This window comes from Indicator indicator, chromosome 9, assembly GCF_027791375.1.
Source record: "Indicator indicator isolate 239-I01 chromosome 9, UM_Iind_1.1, whole genome shotgun sequence".
In the NCBI taxonomy this organism is placed as follows: Eukaryota; Metazoa; Chordata; class Aves; order Piciformes; family Indicatoridae; genus Indicator; species Indicator indicator.
In genome coordinates this window covers 30,185,387-30,204,244 of record NC_072018.1, presented here as the reverse complement: position 1 = coordinate 30,204,244, position 18,858 = coordinate 30,185,387, and the positions used below count along the sequence as shown (strand labels likewise).

Genomic DNA, 18,858 nt, shown 5'->3' with positions numbered 1-18,858 from the left:
ATTGACTTTTTATTTTTCCTAGAAGATTAATAGAAGATTTTAGCATCAATAGCTTTTCCTCTCTGGGTAATGAACCAACATTTTCCTTATATCTGCTTCAAGCTTGGTTTCTTGTTAACCTCATCTCACATCTCTTGCTGGTTAAATGTTTTCATATAAGCTGAGCTTGATGGATTTCGTCCCAGGATATGTGAGGAACAAGCTGGAGCAATCTCTGGAATGTTATTTTGGGCAGCCAGTCCAAAGATAACGACTATTGCAGAAGAAAAGTGGAGCCCTGGCTAAAGAGCTTGACTCTGCACTGGTCTGCACAGTACAACAACTGCTTTTTAACACATGTTGAGCAAGCTGCTGCAGCCACCTCTGTGTGGTGTCAGTTCTGATCAGAGTTCCTCTAGGCTCTTGAAGAAGCCAGATTAGCTGTTCAAGAAGGTTGTAGCAAGGTGGGGTTGGGGTTTTCCTCTTAAATATCAATCAATAGCACAAGAGGAATCAGCCTCAAGTTGTGCCAGAGGATGTTTAGGTTGAATGATAGGAACAATTTCTTCCCCAAAAAGGGTTGTCAAGCCCTGGAACAGGCTGTCCAGGGCAGTGGTGCAGTCATTCTCCATGGAGGGATTTACAAACGTTTAGATGTGGTGCTGAGGGGCATGGTTTAACGGTGATCTGTCAGTGCTGGGTTGACAGTTGCACCTGGTGATCTTAAAGGTCTCTTCCAATGAAAACAATCTGTGATTCTACAATTCTGACAGAGATAGGGAGTTCAGGTTTAAGACAAGATGGTGCAGGTTTTCTTTTGGGGAACAGGCAGATAAAGGCTAATTGGTAAACCAAGTTTCTTCTTAGAAGGCCTGGGAAGAATTTGCAGTCCAGTTGCTAGGTTATCTGCATGTTACAGGTAGGATGCTTCTAGATTTTCTAACACTGCTGGCTTCTTGGATGCATCCCATGAAATTCAAGGCCACCTATTAAGTAAGCACACTGAGTCCCAGTGTAAAACAGATGTTCTGAAGGGACATTGCAGTGCTGACCTAATCAGAGAATTCATTCTGTAAACACACAATGCTAAAGTTGGGCTTGGGGTTGTCTCCCTCCTCTCATCACGATTTTGAGTGTAGCTGGGGAGATGAAGAGCAGAGCAGAGACTATGCTAGCAAAGAGGTAGCGAGGAAGGGCTGGCAGACTGGCACATTGTCCAGCATTAAAATGTTCAGATTCACTTGTCTTTTTGCTCAAAAATCCAATGTAATTCAGGCAGTTTTATGGAATGTGCAGCTGGGAATATGACTGTGCCAGATGTATTCTGAGCCATGTTTTTGGCACAGAGGATAAAAAGAGGGTCTAGAGTCATGGCTAGTTCTTTGGATTGCAAGCTCCTAACATGGAGGTGTTTTGTGAACACAGCTGCTCCAGCACCAAAAGCCTCTCTGCGTAGAGAAACTGGAACATGAAGCCAGCCTTGGGAGTGTGCTGCGGTGACAACTGATGGTTTTGTGACTAATGTAGAAGGTTGTCCCTGAAAAACAAAACATGGTTGCCTGAACCTGTTTTTTTTTGGCAGTGGAGCTGTGTCTAGCTTGTAATGATGTATTTCTGTACATTGAAAGGGGCAGAGGCCTTGCAGAGAAACAAAACATAATCAACCCAGTCAGTGATCCCATTGTGATGTGTATCCCAAATGCACCTACTCAGTTGCACAAGAAGCCTCTAGCATTGACCAACTGCAGAATGTGAAGCTTTGAAACTTTAGTTTGTCTTTTAATTTTCAGTGGGTCCTCTCTGGGAAGCTAAAATTGCAGTGTGCAGGCAGTAAGTTATTTAAGGATCTCTAGAAAAAAAAGAAAAAGAAAGAAAAAAAACAAAGAAGGAAAGAAGGAACTCAGACTTTTGTAATGAACTTCTTTCCTAATAATGGACCATATGCAGTACCAGATGCAGAATGATGTAACAGATTTTTCAAAGAATTTTGGGGGTTGGAAGGGACCTTTTGAGATCACCTAGTCCAACACCCCTGCTAAAGCAGGGTCAAACAGAGCAGGTTGCCCAGGAGCACATCCAGGTGGGTTTGGAATCTCTCCAGAGAAGAATTCCTTTCTCAAATGATTTGCTTTTCACTATCATACTGTAGCACAGAGATAATGTTGGGTTTTGCTCAATTGTTGCAGCCAGGTGCTGAGAAGACTTCACAGGACTGAACACCTTCTGTGTCTATGGCATTTGCACCTCCTAGAAGCATGGATGCCCCCAAGCTACAGACCAAGATGAGCACATGGACTCCACTGAACCATCAACTCATGAATGACAAGGCAAGTTCTAAGACTCTACCTCTCTATGTGTATGTTACTCATACAGGCTTTATAATGTCTACACAGATAGGTATGGCCAGCAGGATTACAGAGGTGATTGTATCCCTGACTTCAGCACTGGTGAGGTCACATCTCAATTACTGGGTTCAGTTTTGGGCCCCTCACTCAAAGAAAGACATTGAGGTGCTGGAGTGGGTCCAGAGAAGGGCAACAAAGCTGGTAAACGATCTGGAGGAAGGCCTATAAGCAGTGGCAGAGGGAACTGGGGTGGTTTAGCCTGGAGAAAGAGGCCCAGGGGACACTTTCTTGCTCTCTACAGCTCTCTGAAAGGAGGTTTCAAGGAGTTTTTTTTTTTTCCCTAAAAACTCTTGTTTACCAAGTAGCAAGTGACAGGATGAGAGGAAATGGCCTCAAGTTGTGCCAGGGGAGTTTTAGGTTGGACATTAGGAAAAACTTCTTCACTGAAAGGGTTGTCAAGCCCAGGAACAGGCTGCCCAGGAAAGTGGTGGAGTCACAATCACTGGAGTGATTTAAAACCTGTGTAGACATGGTACTGCGGGACGTGGATTAGTAGTGAACTTAGTAGTGCTGGGTTAATGGCTGGACTCAATGATCGTAAAGGTCTTTTCCAACCTAAACAACTCTATGATTCTACACAAACCCTAATACGTTACATGAAATCTTCAAATTCCAATGTACATTGTTTAAAGCATACAAGTTTTGAGCACAAGTCTTGTTATTTTGCCAAAACAGTTGTCTCAAAACAAAATATGTGCATTCATTTCATACTGAAAGTTGCCAAATCGTTCTTTTTCAGCACTAGAATATATCCATTTAACCCCAGACTAAACTGGGGTGTCAGTGTACATTTCCAAGTGGCTGATGTGCTCCATCTCAGTTTGTAGGCTTCTCTAAGCCTTGGCAGAGATGAGGCTAGCTTGTGGCCAGCACAACTAGGGAAGTCAGCATCCCCCTGTACTGGACACTGGTGAGGCTACACCTCAAATACTAGGTTTAGTTTTGGGCCCCTCACTCCAAGAAGGACCTTTAGGTACTGAGCATGTCCAAAGAAGGGGCAGCAAAGCTGGTGCAGGGTCTAGAACACAGAGGTTGTGAGGAGTGGCTGAGGGAACTGGGGTTGTTTAGCCTGGAGAAAAGGAGGTGGTGGGGAGACCTTGCTTTCTGTAAGTCTCTGACAGGAGGTTGGAAGATAGTGGGGGTCAGTTTCTTCTCCCAGGTAACAAGAGGCAGGATGAGAGAGAGCAGCCTATAGTTGCACCAGGGAAGGTTTAAATTTGCTATTCAGAAAAATTTCTTCTAGCTGTGGTGAGGAGGGACATGGCTTAGTGGTGGCCTGGCAGTGCTGAGTTAATATTTGGACTCAATGACCTTGGAGGTTTTCTCCAACCTTAATGATTCTATGATTTTTTGAAAGTGAAATGATACACTCAGTTTATAAATAAAGAGATGCATTTCCTAACCTCCCACTCTGTATTCTATATCTGGGACCTGCTAACAGAACTGAGGGAGTTTTGGCTCATGTATCAACAGGAACATATTCCTCTGTCAGAATTCAGTTTAAATTTCTATGGATGATTCATATAATTTAATCCAGAGAGGACCATTACATCATGTAGCTTGGCTTCCTGGATCCTGGCCCCTTTTACTTTGCGTGGTTTTCCTGGTCTTGATCTGAGTAACTAGAATTTGGCTAGAACACATCTTTCACAGGTTTGCAGATTGCATGGAGTTGAAGGGACCCTCAAAGGTCATCTTGTCCAACCCCCCTGCAGTCAGCAGGGACACCTCCAACTAGATCAGACTGCCCAGGGTCACATCAAGTCTGATCTTGAATGTCTCCAGGGATGGGGCCTCAATCACATCCCTGGGCAACCTGTTCCAGTGTTCTACCACTCTCGCTGTAAAGAACTTCCTCCCAATGTCCAACCTAAATCTCCCCTGCTCCAGTTTCAAACCATTGCCCCTCGTCCTGTCACTACAAGCCCTTCTAAACAGTCCTTCCTCAGCCTTCCTGTAGGTTGCCTTCAGATATTGAAATGTAGCTATATGGTTTCCCCACAGCCTTTTCTTCTCCAGGCTGAACAGGCCCAATTCTCTCAGCCTGTCTTCAGAGGAGAGGTGTTCCAGCCCTCTGATCATCTTTGTGGCCCTCCTTTGGACCCACTCCAGCAGGTCCATGCAGGTCCCTCTGGATGACAGCTCATCCTTCAGTCTTATCAACTGCACCAAGTCTTCTTCAAAGGTATCCAGACTTCCTTTAGAATTAAAGAAATGACATTTTCATCTCTTTCCTGACAAATTTCACATGATTGTTCCTTTATATAGATGAAACCTTGCCTTCTGTCAGAATACCTTTAGCATTACCTTCCATCATTTGAATCTCCTCCTACTAGCTAATTAAACTCCTCTATAACCAGTATTTTTTTCCTTGTGGAAGAACTTTTACCCTGATTCAAGCCAACACTTGAACTTCTTTTGATAAACTAAACAGATTGAGCTCTTTGAAGTCCTTTCAATCTGGCATATTCTCCATCCTTTGAATCATTTTAATGTCTGTTTTCTACACCTTTTAAAACATATTTTCACAGATGTGAAACGGTGCAATAAAGTGTGATCTAACTAGAAATAAGCACGTGGCTAAAACTACCCTTTCCCACCTTCTCAGTATTCTGCTCCTTACAGACTGTGATGTTGCATTGAGCTGCAGGAAAACTTTTAGCAGCTCATATAGGATTGTTGTATAGTCCAACACATAGTGATGTTCCAGGTAGAAAAAAAACCAGTGTCACAAGCTCCTAGACCTGTGCTCAGTCATGAAATTCATGATAAAAAAATGTTTGCTTCTTTCTGATCCAGGTTTTAAAGCACTGACCTACCTGAAACTCCTTTTTGTATATCACTGTACTGCTCTGCAGTGTTAGCAGGGGAAAAAAAATATCACTGCACCAAAAATGTTGCTGGCAGTTGGAATCAGGAGGTCATCCAGTTGTACAGATATAGGGAGCCAGTGAGTGAGAAGATGGCATTTTCATACAGTCATAACTCTCTTCATTCCTGCACTCTGGAGTTTAGAGTAAGCATGAAGAAAGAAAAGATTTTATCAGATCCCAAGCAGGGTCATCCACAGCAGGTTGCCTAGAATCACATCCAGGTGGGTTTGGAATCTCTCCAGTGAAGGCATCTCCACAACCTCTCTGGGCAGCCTGGTCCAAGAGCTATGGCACCTTCACAGGAAAGAAGATTTTCCTCATGTTCAGATGGAACCTCCTGGGTTCTGGTTTGTGCCTGTTGCCCCTTGTCTTGTCGCTGCACACCACTGAAAAGAGTCTGGCCTCATTCTCTTAACCCTGCCCTTTAGCTCTCACTGAGCATTGAGAAGATCCCCTCTCAGTCTTCTTCAGGCTAAACAGCCCCAAGTGTCTCAGGCTCTCGATCTCACAGAGATGCTCCAGAATCATCTTTGTAGCCTCTCTCCAGTAGTTCCCTGTCTCTCTTGAACTGAGGAGCCCAGAACTGGACACTATACTCCAGATGTGGTCTCCATTATAAATAGGTGTGTGAAAAACAATAAGAATGTGAAAAGAGAGAGAAAAGGCATGTGGTAGGTGCCCCATCCCTGGAAACATTCCATGTCAGGTTGGACAGGGCTCTGGACAGCCTGCTCTAGTTGAAGATGTCCCTAATCATTGCAGGGGGGTTTGGGCTAGACGGACTTTAAACCTCTCTTCCCACCCAAACCATTCCATGATTCTAAGAGATGTATAAGCAATGTACTTGTTAGTAGAAGACGAAAAAAGGGGCAGGAGTGGTGGGAATTCAGAGCTGATCCAAGGCAGAAGCATTTAAGCTCCATCTAAACCATCGTTAAGAACAGACCCAAGAACAGCATAAATTTGTATCATAAATTTGCTACCTGTCTAATCCAGGGTAATCCTGGGAGTACTTCATTAGCAGTTCCTGTAGACTTCCCTGGATTTCCAAACATGCTAAAGAGTACACCTGGCTGCATTGCTGGTAGGGTTCAGCTCTCTTCTGCCAATTTTGCATCCCAGTTCCTGCTGTCTGCATCTGTGGTTGTCTACCATTACAGCAGCTCTTAGAACAGAAAAGACTATCAGGGACAGACCTGATGGTAAAGACCAGGACAAGAAGCTGACAGACCTAGCAAGAAGCAAGAATTATGAAAGCTCAAATTATGCAGCATTCATGGTCAGAAAGCTAGGGGTGGAGCCCTGGATATACCAAGATTTGACTACAATAAAGGATGAAGTAAAGGTAGGAGATGGGGCAGCCTTCTTATCCTCAGGGCCAGCAGGTCAAGGGAGGTGATTCTACCCTTCTGCTCCACTCTGGTGAGAGCCCAACCTGCAGTGCTGTGTCAAGCTCTGGGGTCCTCAGCAATGCAGAAATCTGGACCTTTTAGAGGTCCTCAGCAATGCAGAAATCTGGACCTTTTAGATCAGGTTCAGAGGAGGCCACAAAAATGATGTGTGGGCTGGAATCCCCCTGCTGTGAGGACAGGCTGAGAGAGTTTGGGTTGTTAAGCCTGGAGAAGGAAAGTCTCCAGGGAGACCTTAATGTGGCTTTTCAGAACTTAAAAGGGCCTATCAGAAGGCTGAGGACAGACTTTTAACAGGGTCTGTCATGACAGGACAAGGGGTGATGGTTTTAAACTATAAGAGATTCAGACTAGGTAGAAGGAAGAAATTTTTTTATGCTGAGGGTGGTGAGACACTGGTTCAGGTTGCTCAGAGAGGTGGTAGAAGCCCCATCTCTGGAACAATTCCAGGTCAGGTCAGATGGGGCTCTGAGCAACCTGCTCTAATTGAAGATGTCCCTAATCACTGTGGGGGACTTAGACTAGATGCCCTTTAAAGGACCCTTCCCACCCAAACCCACAGATTCTATGATTCTGTGAAAGCTGCACAGATGTCAGTGTCAGTCCTGCTGAGTGTAGGGCCCTGCTGCCTTTAAAGAAGGTCTGAAAGTCATGAGATAATTTGTCTTCTGCTGGGCAGTAATTGAGCTGTGAGGTGGAAGTACATTTGCAGCAAAGGGTGCAAAGGATTTGCCAGACAGCCTTGAACTTCAGCTTACTTAAAACCACCTGAAGACATGGATGTGAGATGGCAGATCCTCAGGAGCAACCTAACCCTCAGGCTGCATCCAGGCCAGCCAGCTTAGCCACACTATAGGTATAACTCCAAGACCTTGGAGGAGGGGACTGTAAACATGGGCTTGATTAAGGCAGTGGATGATTATACCAATTTTGAGCCATTCTGTTGCTAATTAATGCTTCCAAGTGCCTGGAGTAGGCAGAACCTTCTGACAGAGTTGGCTCAGATGTATCTCCAAGAATGCTGAGAGCAAGTATGTGTCTGTCTTTGATCAAAGGCCATGAACATTGCTTTCAGTTATATAAACATCTTCCTGCTTCCCTTGAATTATCCAACCCCAAACTCAGATCTATGACTATTCATCACTTGCTTGTGGCAAATCCTTTTCCAACTTCAGCCTGTTAGGGTTTATTTTTTTACTTTGCCAAGTTTCCCACATGCAAATAAAGCAAATAATAACTGTCAACATACAAAGAAAAGAAATGTCGCTTTCCACCCCTTGCAGGAGATGCTCCTGCTGAGAAAGACAGAGCTAACGCTGTCATCTGCTTTCCCAGACATCAGCACTGGTAATGTCTTTCTCTGCAGGAACCTTCTTTGCAGGTTGTCACAGCAATGACATGTTTGGAGTTTATAATGATCCAGCCTGTTTTCCGAGTTGTGGTTAATAGCTGGGTTTATGTGCAGTTATAAGCTGGCCTTTTTTCTCTTTGATCTGTCTTCTGGAAAAATTATCTACAGTGTTTCCTCACTTCCCAGGTCACAATCCTGAGTACAGAAGCAGGTTTGTGGTAGTGGGAAGCCACGTGCTAATGCTTTCAGCTCTAGTTCCCTATGGATAAAGGTCAGCATCATAAATCCTCTCCTGTATTTTGATACATTTGTATTTTGTTAGTTGCCACCATAAAGTGGCCAGGGAACAAAGACTGGTCTTACTATCTTACTGCTAACAACCTTTCTGCATTAAGATTGAAGCCATCACCAGGGCTGTGTGTTATGGGGTTTTTTAGCCTGGAGAATAGGAGGCTGAGAAGAGACCTTCTCTCTCTCCACAACTGCCTGAAAGGAGGTTGGAGCCAGGTGGGGGTCAGTCTTTTCTCCCAAGTAACTAGCAATAGGACAAGAGGTAATGGTCTCAGGTTGTGCCAGAAAAGGTTTAGGTTGGATATCAGGGACAATATCTTCCCTAAAGGGAAGCCCTCTTAACAGGCTGCCCAAGCAGAGGTAGAGTCACGGTCCCTGGAGAGATTGAACAGCTGTGGAGATGCGGTGCTGAGGGACATGGTTTAGTGGTGACTTGGCAGTGTTGCATTAGTGGTTGGACTCGATGATCTTAAAGCTCTGTTCCAAGCAAAACAATTCTATGATTCTATAGCTACCCATGTTGTAGCTATTCTAGGAGATTTCAGGCACCCACTGTCTCAAGCTCACGAGAACTGAAATTTCTAAAATAAAGAGGTGGGAAGCCCAGCTTCTGATCTCACCAAAGCATGTGAGGCACTACTCATCAGTGTGTGCCCAAGAGAGCAGAGCACTCTGTTGGCACATCATGTGTGCAGAAGCTGCAAAGAAGGGAGCTGCAGATGAGAGGTAGCACATTGCAGCCAGTCTGCAGAGCTGTCCTTTACAGTTGAGCCCTTGAACTTTATGAAGTCTTCTTCAGTGAAAGGAAGTTTCCACAGAAACCAGCCTGTAGAGTTGAAGAAGATCAGGAAGTAGATAAGGCCTTCCTTAGACAACTGGAAGAAGCCTCATGTATGTAGGCCTTGGTCCTCACGGGGAACTTGAATCTGCTGGAAGGGCAACACAGCAGGGCACACAGCATCCAGGAGGTTTCTAGAGTGCATTGATAATAATTTCCTGACATAGGGCACCAAGGAACCAACAATGAAAAATGCTCTGCTGGGCCTCATACTTACAAAGATGGGGGGACTGGTTGGGGATGTGAAGGCCAGAGACAGTATTGGCAGCAGTGACCAGGAGATGATGGAGTTCAGGATATCAAGAGGAAGGAGAAAGACAAATAGCAACTCTGCACTTAAGGAGAGCAGACTTTGGAAAAATCACATGGGATGTGACTAATTTTGGAGGTGGCCCTGAGCAACCTGCTTTAGTTGACCCTAGCAGGGAGTTTGGATTAAAGATTCTTCACAGGTTTCTTCCAAATTCTTGCATTCAATGACTCTGTTTATTTTTGTAGGTTGTTTTTCAAGTTGTATTTTTCTTGGGATATATTGGAACCCCTTTAAATATTCTATTTAATTTGCGTTCATGTGTTTTGCAGGTATTTGAAGAAAGAAGAGTCCTGCTTGGAAAATGGGTAAACTCTTTACAATATATGTTTAAATACAGCTGGATGTCTGAAATGATCAAGAGATTACTGTAATGGGAATGTAAAACCCATCATAGTTTGAAACAGTGGTTAATTTTCCTTGTGTGACAGGGAGCTGTTACTGCTGCTTTCAAGGAACACAAAGATGCAGGTTTCCTCAGTGCCCACATGCTGTAAGCTCTAAATTTGGGAAATCATATTCCATCATTAGAATGATCTGAAATGGGATAAGAAACCCTGGGGAAAGTCTGTGAAGTCTTCAAAGGAAATATTGGATGTTTAGGTATTGCCCTTGCTTGCTAGCAGGTCTTTGAAACCTGTAATAAAGGAGATGTTATCTACCAAGGGCACACATATGGCTCTTAATACTGTAATCATTGAACACCTCACCATTTCATACTGTTGTTCACTGCCCCAGCATAAGGCAGAAAAGTGCTATCACCCTGTTCTGCAGATGAAAAAATAAGGCACAGAAAGGCACAAGGTTGGATTAGTCTGCCCCAAGTACCAATGATGCAAGTTAGGCATTCAGCATGGGGCCCCTCTGGCTGAGTGTGTAGGTCTAACACATAATATTTAAGCCAGGTTGGTTTGGTCGTCACAGGCTCCTTGTAGACTCCAACAAAGAGAAAGAGGTACTTCCAGAGCGTAATTCATCTTGCTTAATGTAGGATGAAAGATCAGCTCCCTAAAGATGCCTGTTTCTTTCCATAGCCTGTGAAGGCAGGAAGAGCTGACTGCTTGAAAAGAATCATAGACTCATGGAACCATTTTGCTTGGAAGAGATCTGTAAGATCATCAAGTCCAACTGCTAACCCAGCACTGCTGAGTCCACCACTAAACCATGTTCCTCAGCACCACATCTACACAGCTTTCAAACCTCTCCAGGGAAGGGGAATCCACCACTGCCCTGGGCAGCCTGTTCCAGGGCTTGACAACCCTTTTGGGGAAGAAATTGTTCCTCATGTCCAAGCTAAGCCTTTCCTGGTGCAATTTGAGGCTGTTTCTTCTTGTCCTGTTGCTTTTTATTTGAGAGAACAGACTGACTCTTGCCACACTGCAACCTCCTGTTTTTATAGCAAATGTGCTTCCTACCACTTGTTGACATATCTGCATTTTGGTAATAAGGAATTTCATGACTACCAAGAAAACAAAATAATCGAATTATTATTGTTCAAAAAACATTTTTAGCATGACAGTAACTGACAGACCTCAAATCTGTCTCTTGGAAACTGTTGGATGTTTTAAAATGCCCACAGGATATACCAGCAAAAGGACAAAAGCATTTCATTGGAGCCCTCACTGAAAGAGCCAGAATCTGGAAATAACCTTCCTCCAAACACACACAAAAGTGCGGACTCATCCCCTGAGAGGTTAAATTTCTGACCTTTCATATGACACTATATCACTTGCTCTCATCATGCTCCTTCAGAGCTAATTCCCCCTGAACTTCTGTCATCCATCATACCAATGAAAAGGATAAAGCACAAAAGCTGCTCTTAACTCCCTCCAAAGCCTATGGCATTACCATGTCTGGTATGCAAAGCCTAGAGCACTTGAGTTTGAGAGAAACTTTGTCAAGGAATCACAGTGCTCTGGGCAGGACATTTTACACTGATTCACATGACCTTCAGAACGTGCTCTCGGGAAGTATGGACTAGATGAAAATGCTGGAGAGTGGGCTGATATGGCTGGAAACCCATACTGAGGGAGTTGTAAATGCTTTCTTCTGAAACTGGAAGACCGAAATCTGTCCTAAGTCCAGAACTGTTAAGCATTTTCAGTAACATCTCGGTGACAGAATAGAAGGTATTAATCTGCAGATGATTATAGAATGGTTTGGGTGGGAGGGAATCCTTAAAGGTCATCTACTTCAACCCACCTCACAGTGAGGAGGGACACCTTCAAGCAGAAAATGTTTCTCAGAGCCCCATTCAACCTGAGCTGGAATGATTCCAGGAATGCAGCATCTACCACCTCCCTGGGCAACCTAGGCCAGGGTCTCACCATCTTCAGCATTAAAAAATTCTTCCCTCTATCTAGTCTGAATCTCCCATCTTTTACTTTAAAACCATCACTCCTCGTCCTCTCTCAACAGGCTCTGCTAAAAAGTCAGTCCCCATCTTTCTTATTGGCCCCTTTAAGTACTGAAAGGATGCAAGAAGGCCTCCTGAGGGCCTTCTCTTCTCCAGTCTGAACCCCACCTCTCTCAGCCTGTCCTCACAGCAGAGGGATTCCAGACCTCACATCATTTTAGTGGCCTTCTCTGGATGCAGTGCTCCAAAAGGCCCATGTCCTTCTTGTTCTGAGGGCTCCAGAATTGGACACTGTACCCCAGGTGGGGTATCACCAGAGTGGAACAGAGGGGCAGAATCCCTTCCCTCAACCTGCTGGCCACGCTACTTTGGATGCAGCCCGGGATGCAGCCTGCTTCTGTGCTGTGAGCACACATTGCCAGCTCATGTCCAGCTTTTGACCCACCTTTACTCTCAGGTCCTTTTCTGCAGGACTGCTCTTCATCCCTTCATCCCCCAACCTTACTGATACCAAGGGTTGCCCCAGTCCAGGTGCAGGACTTAGCACTTGGCCTTGTTGAACCTCATGAAGTTCACAGAGGCCCACTTCTTGAGCCTGTCCCTCTAAGTGACATCTCATCACTGATGCATGTCAGCTGCACCACACAGCTTGGTGTCATCATGATACAAGGCTTGCAGGGATTTCATGAACTTTGGAGATCAGAAATCAGAATGAAATGATCTGCAGTTTGACAAAGACAATCAAAAAGTGCTGCATGTAAGATTGACACTTACAAGAACTAAAGACCTGAGAAGACCTAAGTATGCAACTATAATGCATAAAAATGGCAGGGAAATTTGGTGGATCACAAACTGAATATAAGCTGACAGTGTCTTTTAATAAAGGGAAATATCTCAAAGGGATTCCTGAAATGCAAAGCCAGTTCTGCATTTTGAGAAAGCTGAGGAGCACTTGGAGATACTTCTGACAATAGGTCAGGTATGAGAACACTCTAAGGTCCAGAAAATACAAAACCTCTTATTTTACTGCAGGAAATAAGGAGAATAGACATAATAACACCTTTCTAATGGCACACAAAAGATGTGTGAAAAGTCAAAGTGATCTGGTCTCTGTGTTCACATTGGATAGGACAAGAAATCATGGGCTTGAGGTAGACACAACTTACACACCAACGAAACCCAATGCTGGAGATAGTTCACTGCCTGGGTTTAGGGATGGAATCTCCATCAGCAGAGTCTTTTGAGAACAGGTTAGACAAACTCTTGTCAGAAATTATTTAGGTAGAGTGGGTCCTGCCTTGCTGCAGGACATGAAGTAGTTCAGTGTTTCTCAATCTTTTCAAACTGAAGGACCATCCACCCTTCTGGGAAAGCAGCATGGATTGCCTTGTATGTCACTTCCACAGTAGTTTTCCTTTACAGCCAAATAAAGATTAGATTGTTTATTTATTTTTTTCCCTGATTTTTCTGTGTGCAGTCAGGAACCATGTAATGTGCATTTTCATTTAGTTCCTTTTTTTCTGGTTGTGCAACAGAACATCTTTGATGGCTCCCAGGCTGTTGTGGTCCAGAAAACAAAGGCTGAGAAACAATGAATGAACTGATATGAAGGGCATGGGACTGGCTGTGGTGTCACCTGTGGTATCCAAGGCACAGAATCACAGGATCACAGATCAGGGGAGGCTGGAAGGGACCTCTGGAGATCGTATAGTACAACCCCACTGCTAAATCAGAGTCACCTAGAGCAGGTTGCCCAGGATTGCCTCCCAAGTCTCTCCACAGAAGCAGACTTCAAAACCACTCTGGACAGCCTGGTCCAGGGCTCTGACACCCTTACAGGAAAGAAGCCTTTCCTTATGTTTAGCTGGATCTTACTGTGTTCTGCTTTATATCCATTGCCCCTTGTCCTGTCGCAAGGCACCACTGAAAAGAGCCTGGCTCCATTCTCTTGACCCCTGTCCTATAGATATCGATCAGCATCAAAAATATCCCCTCTCAGTCTTCTCCAGGCTAAACAGTCCCAGCTCTTTCAGCCTCTCCTCATCACATTGATTCTCCAGTTCCCTCATGACCTTTATAGCCTCTACTAGAATCTCTTTGGTAGTTCCTTATCTCTCTTGAAATGGAGAGCCCAGATGTGGCCTCATTAGGGCAGAGTAGAGGGGAGAGGAGAACCTCCTTCGACTTTCTGGCCACACTCTTCTGAATGCACCCCCGGAGATCATTTGCCTTCTTGGCCACAAGGCCATTGCTGGCTCAAGGAGAACTTGTCCACCAGGAGTGCCAGGTCCTTCTCTGCAGAGCTGCTTTCCAGCAGGTAATGGAACAGAAATTTTTCATCTGTCTCAAATTGTGTTCAGCTCTGCAAAGTACAGAGCAGTAGTGGTGCAGGGTGGCAGCAGACCGATTGTCTTACAAGGCAGTTCCCAGGATGAGTATTTGCAGGATTTGATCCTGCTGGAGGCTATCCAGATACTCACAAAAGACAGAAATTGTGCTACTATCTTTCAATGAAGCCTTTTTGATGATTACACTGTGAAAGGGTTAAGATCTCTCTGTTAGGTTTTTCTGGTTTACTCTAGTTGCTTTCACTCGTCATTGCACCCAGGGCAGAAGCCTTGACGTGCTGCCTCTCAGCCTTCCTTTCCACTGTCTTCTGCAAGCCAACAATTCATCCCATTAATTAAAAACATACAAAAGCATTTTGCTCTACCTTAATGCTCAGTGCTATCATGCTGACACCCAGGTTAATAAGATTACAATGAAGCTGGTGTTGAACTTGTAGATTAAGACACCTAAGCTTCAGTGTCTCCAGGTGATCAGAGTGTCTCAGCTTCCATTATAGCAAATTGAGATGTAGACAAGTTGAGAGAGCTCAGACAGTGATTCAGCTCACCCTGTGGGCTATATCTTCTGCTAGTAATTTATGCAGCACATCTGAGTGCTCCCAGGTACTGGAATATGTTCATTCACAGCATGAAATTGGTAGTATGCTCCCTGGCACCATTTTGGCCTGGGCCAGTAGCACTCAGAATTGTACAATCATAGAATGCTTTAGGATGGAATGGATCTTTGAAAGTCATTTAGTTCACACACTCCCCCCTACAGTAAGCAGGGACATCTTCAACTAGATCAGATTGCTCAGAGTCCTGTCCAACATGACCTGGAATGGTTCCAGATATGGGGAATGTGCCACTTCTCTAGGCAGCCTGGGACAATCTCTCACCACTTTCAGCATAAAAGAAAATCTTTTTGTGGCCTCCTCTGGACCTGCTTCAAACCATCAGTGTCCTTCTTGTGCTGAGAACTCCAGAGCAGGACACAGCAGTGCAGGTGGGGTCTCACTAGAGCAGAGCAGAGGGGCAGAATCCCCTCCCTCAACCTGCTGGCCACGCTGCTTTGGATGCAGCCCAGGATACAGTTGTCCTTCTGGGCTGCAAGCACACATTCTTGGCTCATGTCCACCTTTTCATCCACCAGTACCTCCAAGTCATTCTTCATCCCTTCATTCCCCAGCCTGGACTGATAGTGGGGGTTGCCCTGATCCAGGTACAAGATCTTGCATTTGGCCTTGATGAACCTGATGACATTCACAAAGGACCACTTCTCCAGCTTTTCCATGTCCCTCTGGATGACATTGTTCAGACACACTTTGGACATAAGCCTGGGCCAGGAGTGATGCCAAATACACAGTTTGGATCCAGCCACCTTGTTTTGAATGCCCAGAGGATGAGAGTGGGGACATATGCATTATCTGCCTCTTGGTCTCATTATCTACCTCTGATATCACATTAGGTATGATGCAGGACTTGAAGATAACTGTCACCCTTGGAGTGGCAGCTCTAGGCTGTGCAAGATGCCTCACAATGCAGAGCACTATTTGGGCAGCTGAACCCCATTCCCTACTCACCACAGACTCCCATCTACAGACATCTCTTTACCCAGGAGCTGACCCCATGCCAGTGCCAAGGTGCAGGACTAATGGTTCCTGCTTGGAGGTCCTTCCTGTCACCAGGCTTGCTTTCCTCAGCTATCTCTCAGCAGTCTTGCAAAGTTTCAGGTCTAGTTGTTTAACTACAGTGGCAAAAGCAAAAAAAACCAGATTCTAGAGCTAGCTGCAAATTGCTGACAAGGAGCAGCTTTGACAGCAGAGATGTTGAAGATTATGCTGGGCGGATTGGAACATCTGCCCTGTGAAGAGAGACTGAGACCCCTGGGGCTATTTAGTCTTGAGGAGACTGACAGGGGATCTCATCAATGTCTATAAATATCTGAGGGGTGGGTGTCAAGTGGAGGGGGCCAATCTCTTTTCAGTGGTGCACAGTAATAAGACAAGGAACAACAGCTACAAGCTTGAACATAGAAGGTTTCACCTCAACATGAGCAGAAACTTCTTTACAGTGAGGGTGACAGAGCACTGGAACAGGCTGCCCAGGGGGGTTGTGGAGTCTCCTTCTCTGGAGATTTTCAAAACCCACCTGGATGTTTTCCTGCGCAGCCTGCCCTAGGCGTTCCTGCTTTTAGCAGGGGGGTTGGACTCGATGATCTCTGGAAGTCCCTTCCAACCTCTAACATTCTGTGATTCTGTGATTGTTACGGATATCAGGTACCTGTATCCCTTCTGTATCCCTTCTGTATCACCCTGTATCAGGTGCTTCATCCCTTCTTTTCTCACCCAGGTCCTGGGTCTCCGACAAATCCCTGTATCAGGAGTGGGAGAAGATGTCCGGGGAGGAAGGGAAAAATTGCTTCTCCCTTGGTAAATCATCTCCACCTACTTGCAAGCCATTCTGCAGAAGAGCCTAAAGAAGCCAGCCAGAGAGTCAGAGAATCACAGAGAGTCAGAGAATCATAGAATGCTTTAGGTTGGAAGGGACATGTAAAGGTCATCTAGTCCAACCCCTTCACACTGAGCAGGGTTGTCTTCAACTAGAGAAGGTTGCTCAGACACTGAATATTTCCAGGGATGGAGGGAGCTTCTATCACCTCTACCACAGTCCTACATTTGCAGAGCACAGGGCTGCCTGCGTGTGACTGTAGCCCTGTGAGCTCATGTTGGTATGCAGGTTTGGAGATGAGGATCACATCCATCTCAGCAGCTAGTTCCAAAATAACCTGTTTCCTACAGCAGAGAGGGGCCTCTCTAGGTTAAGCAGCAGAGCCTCTGTATTTTGGCACAGAGGTCGTGGGCTTTCCCCTCAGTCTCAGGCTGTGTTGTTTGTGTATGTGCACTCATGGATTAATTGTAAACTGATCACAGAGGCCGGGACTGAGCACTCTGCATTGCCAGTACAGCCTTATGTCATACAGTCCCTGGGGAGACATTGTTCACCAGGCCTTTGGGAAAGGCACAGAAAAGGGAGGAAAAAAAGCGTTTCTGGCTGCCAGAGACAAGGTGCAGCACCTTGAAAAGGGGAATCCGGTCCAACTGGTTGGGCTGCTGTAATCAGATGCGAGGGGAGGAACTGTGGAGAAAGGCAGCCACATGTAGGATGGGGACATGCTTGTTAATACTGGAAGAGACAAATTATGCCTGCTGAACTTACTTGGCTGCTGCTGAATGGAGTGGAGAAGAAGCTGTGTGTTCCCATGCTCCTGACTGCATGGTGCTGATGTGAATGGAGTTTCCCTTGTAGGGGAGGACAGGCTGAGAATGCTGAAGGAATTGCTTTGCTGCAAAACCTGTGGCAGAATATGAAGAGTTAAAAGAGAGCAAATATTCTGTCTCCCTGAAAGAGAAGCTAGATTTGCTTTGATTAGTTCACTTAACCTCTTTGGTGTGGAAGAGAGCAAGCCAGTTAACCCCTTGTCTCTGGAATTTATAGGAGAGAAATTTACCTTTGCAAATTAGTGATTGTGGATTGTTTTAATGAGAAAAGGATGGAGCTGTGATCATGAATGGGGAGTGCATGCAGCAGAAGCTTTCCACCAGCACCATGTGTCAGAGAAACCCTTTTGTATCAAGCATAGAGTGAGAAGGGGACAGGGAGAATCTCCCTTGTTCCCTCTGGTACACCTTTGTCTGATTTTATTCTTGGGCAATATGTTTCTGAGCCCCACATCCACAGGTCCTTCTTCATATTTTCTTCTTACTAAATATTATTGGAGGTGAAAGTTATATGCAATAGAGGGGTGGGAGGAAAAGGGTATATTCTTTAATTCATTCTGTATGAAAGGGAGCACTTTTCTGTTTGGCTTTTTGTCTCTCCAGGATCTCAGGAATGCTAATTCCAGCCTTTCTTCATGCCTTCTTCTTGAAGGTCCTGCAGAGGTGTGCAAGGAGAAGAGCTATTTACTTCTTAGAGTCTATTCCCCAGTACTGGAATTAAATTGAGCCAAATAAAAATAAAGAAAGAAACAAAGAGTTCTTCACTCAATTACCTTTAATCTGCACAGTATATTTTAAACTATTATTCTGCCAGCCCTCCACTTGACTGTAGATTTTGAGTTGGGAAGCAGAGAAACAAAAATACCTAAATTTCTACTCTGGTGTTCTGAAAGGCGAAGGGAGGGACTTTGGAAATTAAACTGTTTACCCACAATAATAAAAAAATGGGAAGAAAGGTATGGTTTTTTTCTTATTATTTTTAATTTTTGGAGATCACATTTAACTGAGGACTTCAGATGCCCCCGAGGTTAAATGCAAAACTGAATGTGCTGTCATTTGACCTGTGGAGAGCAAGTTGTCAGTTGTGGAAAGCTGGCTTCAAGAAGCAGTCCTGAGAATGCAGGGTGTGTGTTTTGGGGATGGCCAAGGTGTGAGAAGGAAACAGGCATGGAAAAGTAGCATTCCCCAAAGAGGGGAATTCCCCAGATGGTTCAATTTTCCCTTTGAAAGAAAGTGAGTTTGAGTCAAGGCTTCTCATGCTGCAGTGGGAAGCAGGATGTACCATAATCCATATTTCACCTCTGGAAAGACATTTTTAACTGTGCCATCCTGCTGCCTGCAGTTCCCACCGAGAATTCCAGCTGATCCTGCCTGCAGCCGCTGCCACCATCCTCTGACATTTCCTGCCTCCTGGGACTCTGGCTGCTATTGCAGCCAG

At 45.0% G+C, this 18,858-nt stretch overlaps 1 protein-coding gene across 1 annotated transcript in view; it reads left to right on the top strand.

Moving 5' to 3' along the window:
- Positions 1–2,210: 2,210 nt before the first annotated feature.
- The window catches only part of FBXO16 (F-box protein 16), a 40,756-nt gene continuing 24,108 nt past the window's right edge, over positions 2,211–18,858 (top strand). The window contains exons 1-2 of the mRNA XM_054383744.1: positions 2,211–2,306; positions 9,729–9,764. Coding sequence (XP_054239719.1) covers positions 2,211–2,306; positions 9,729–9,764 — 132 coding nt within the window. The remainder of the gene's footprint in view (positions 2,307–9,728; positions 9,765–18,858) is intronic.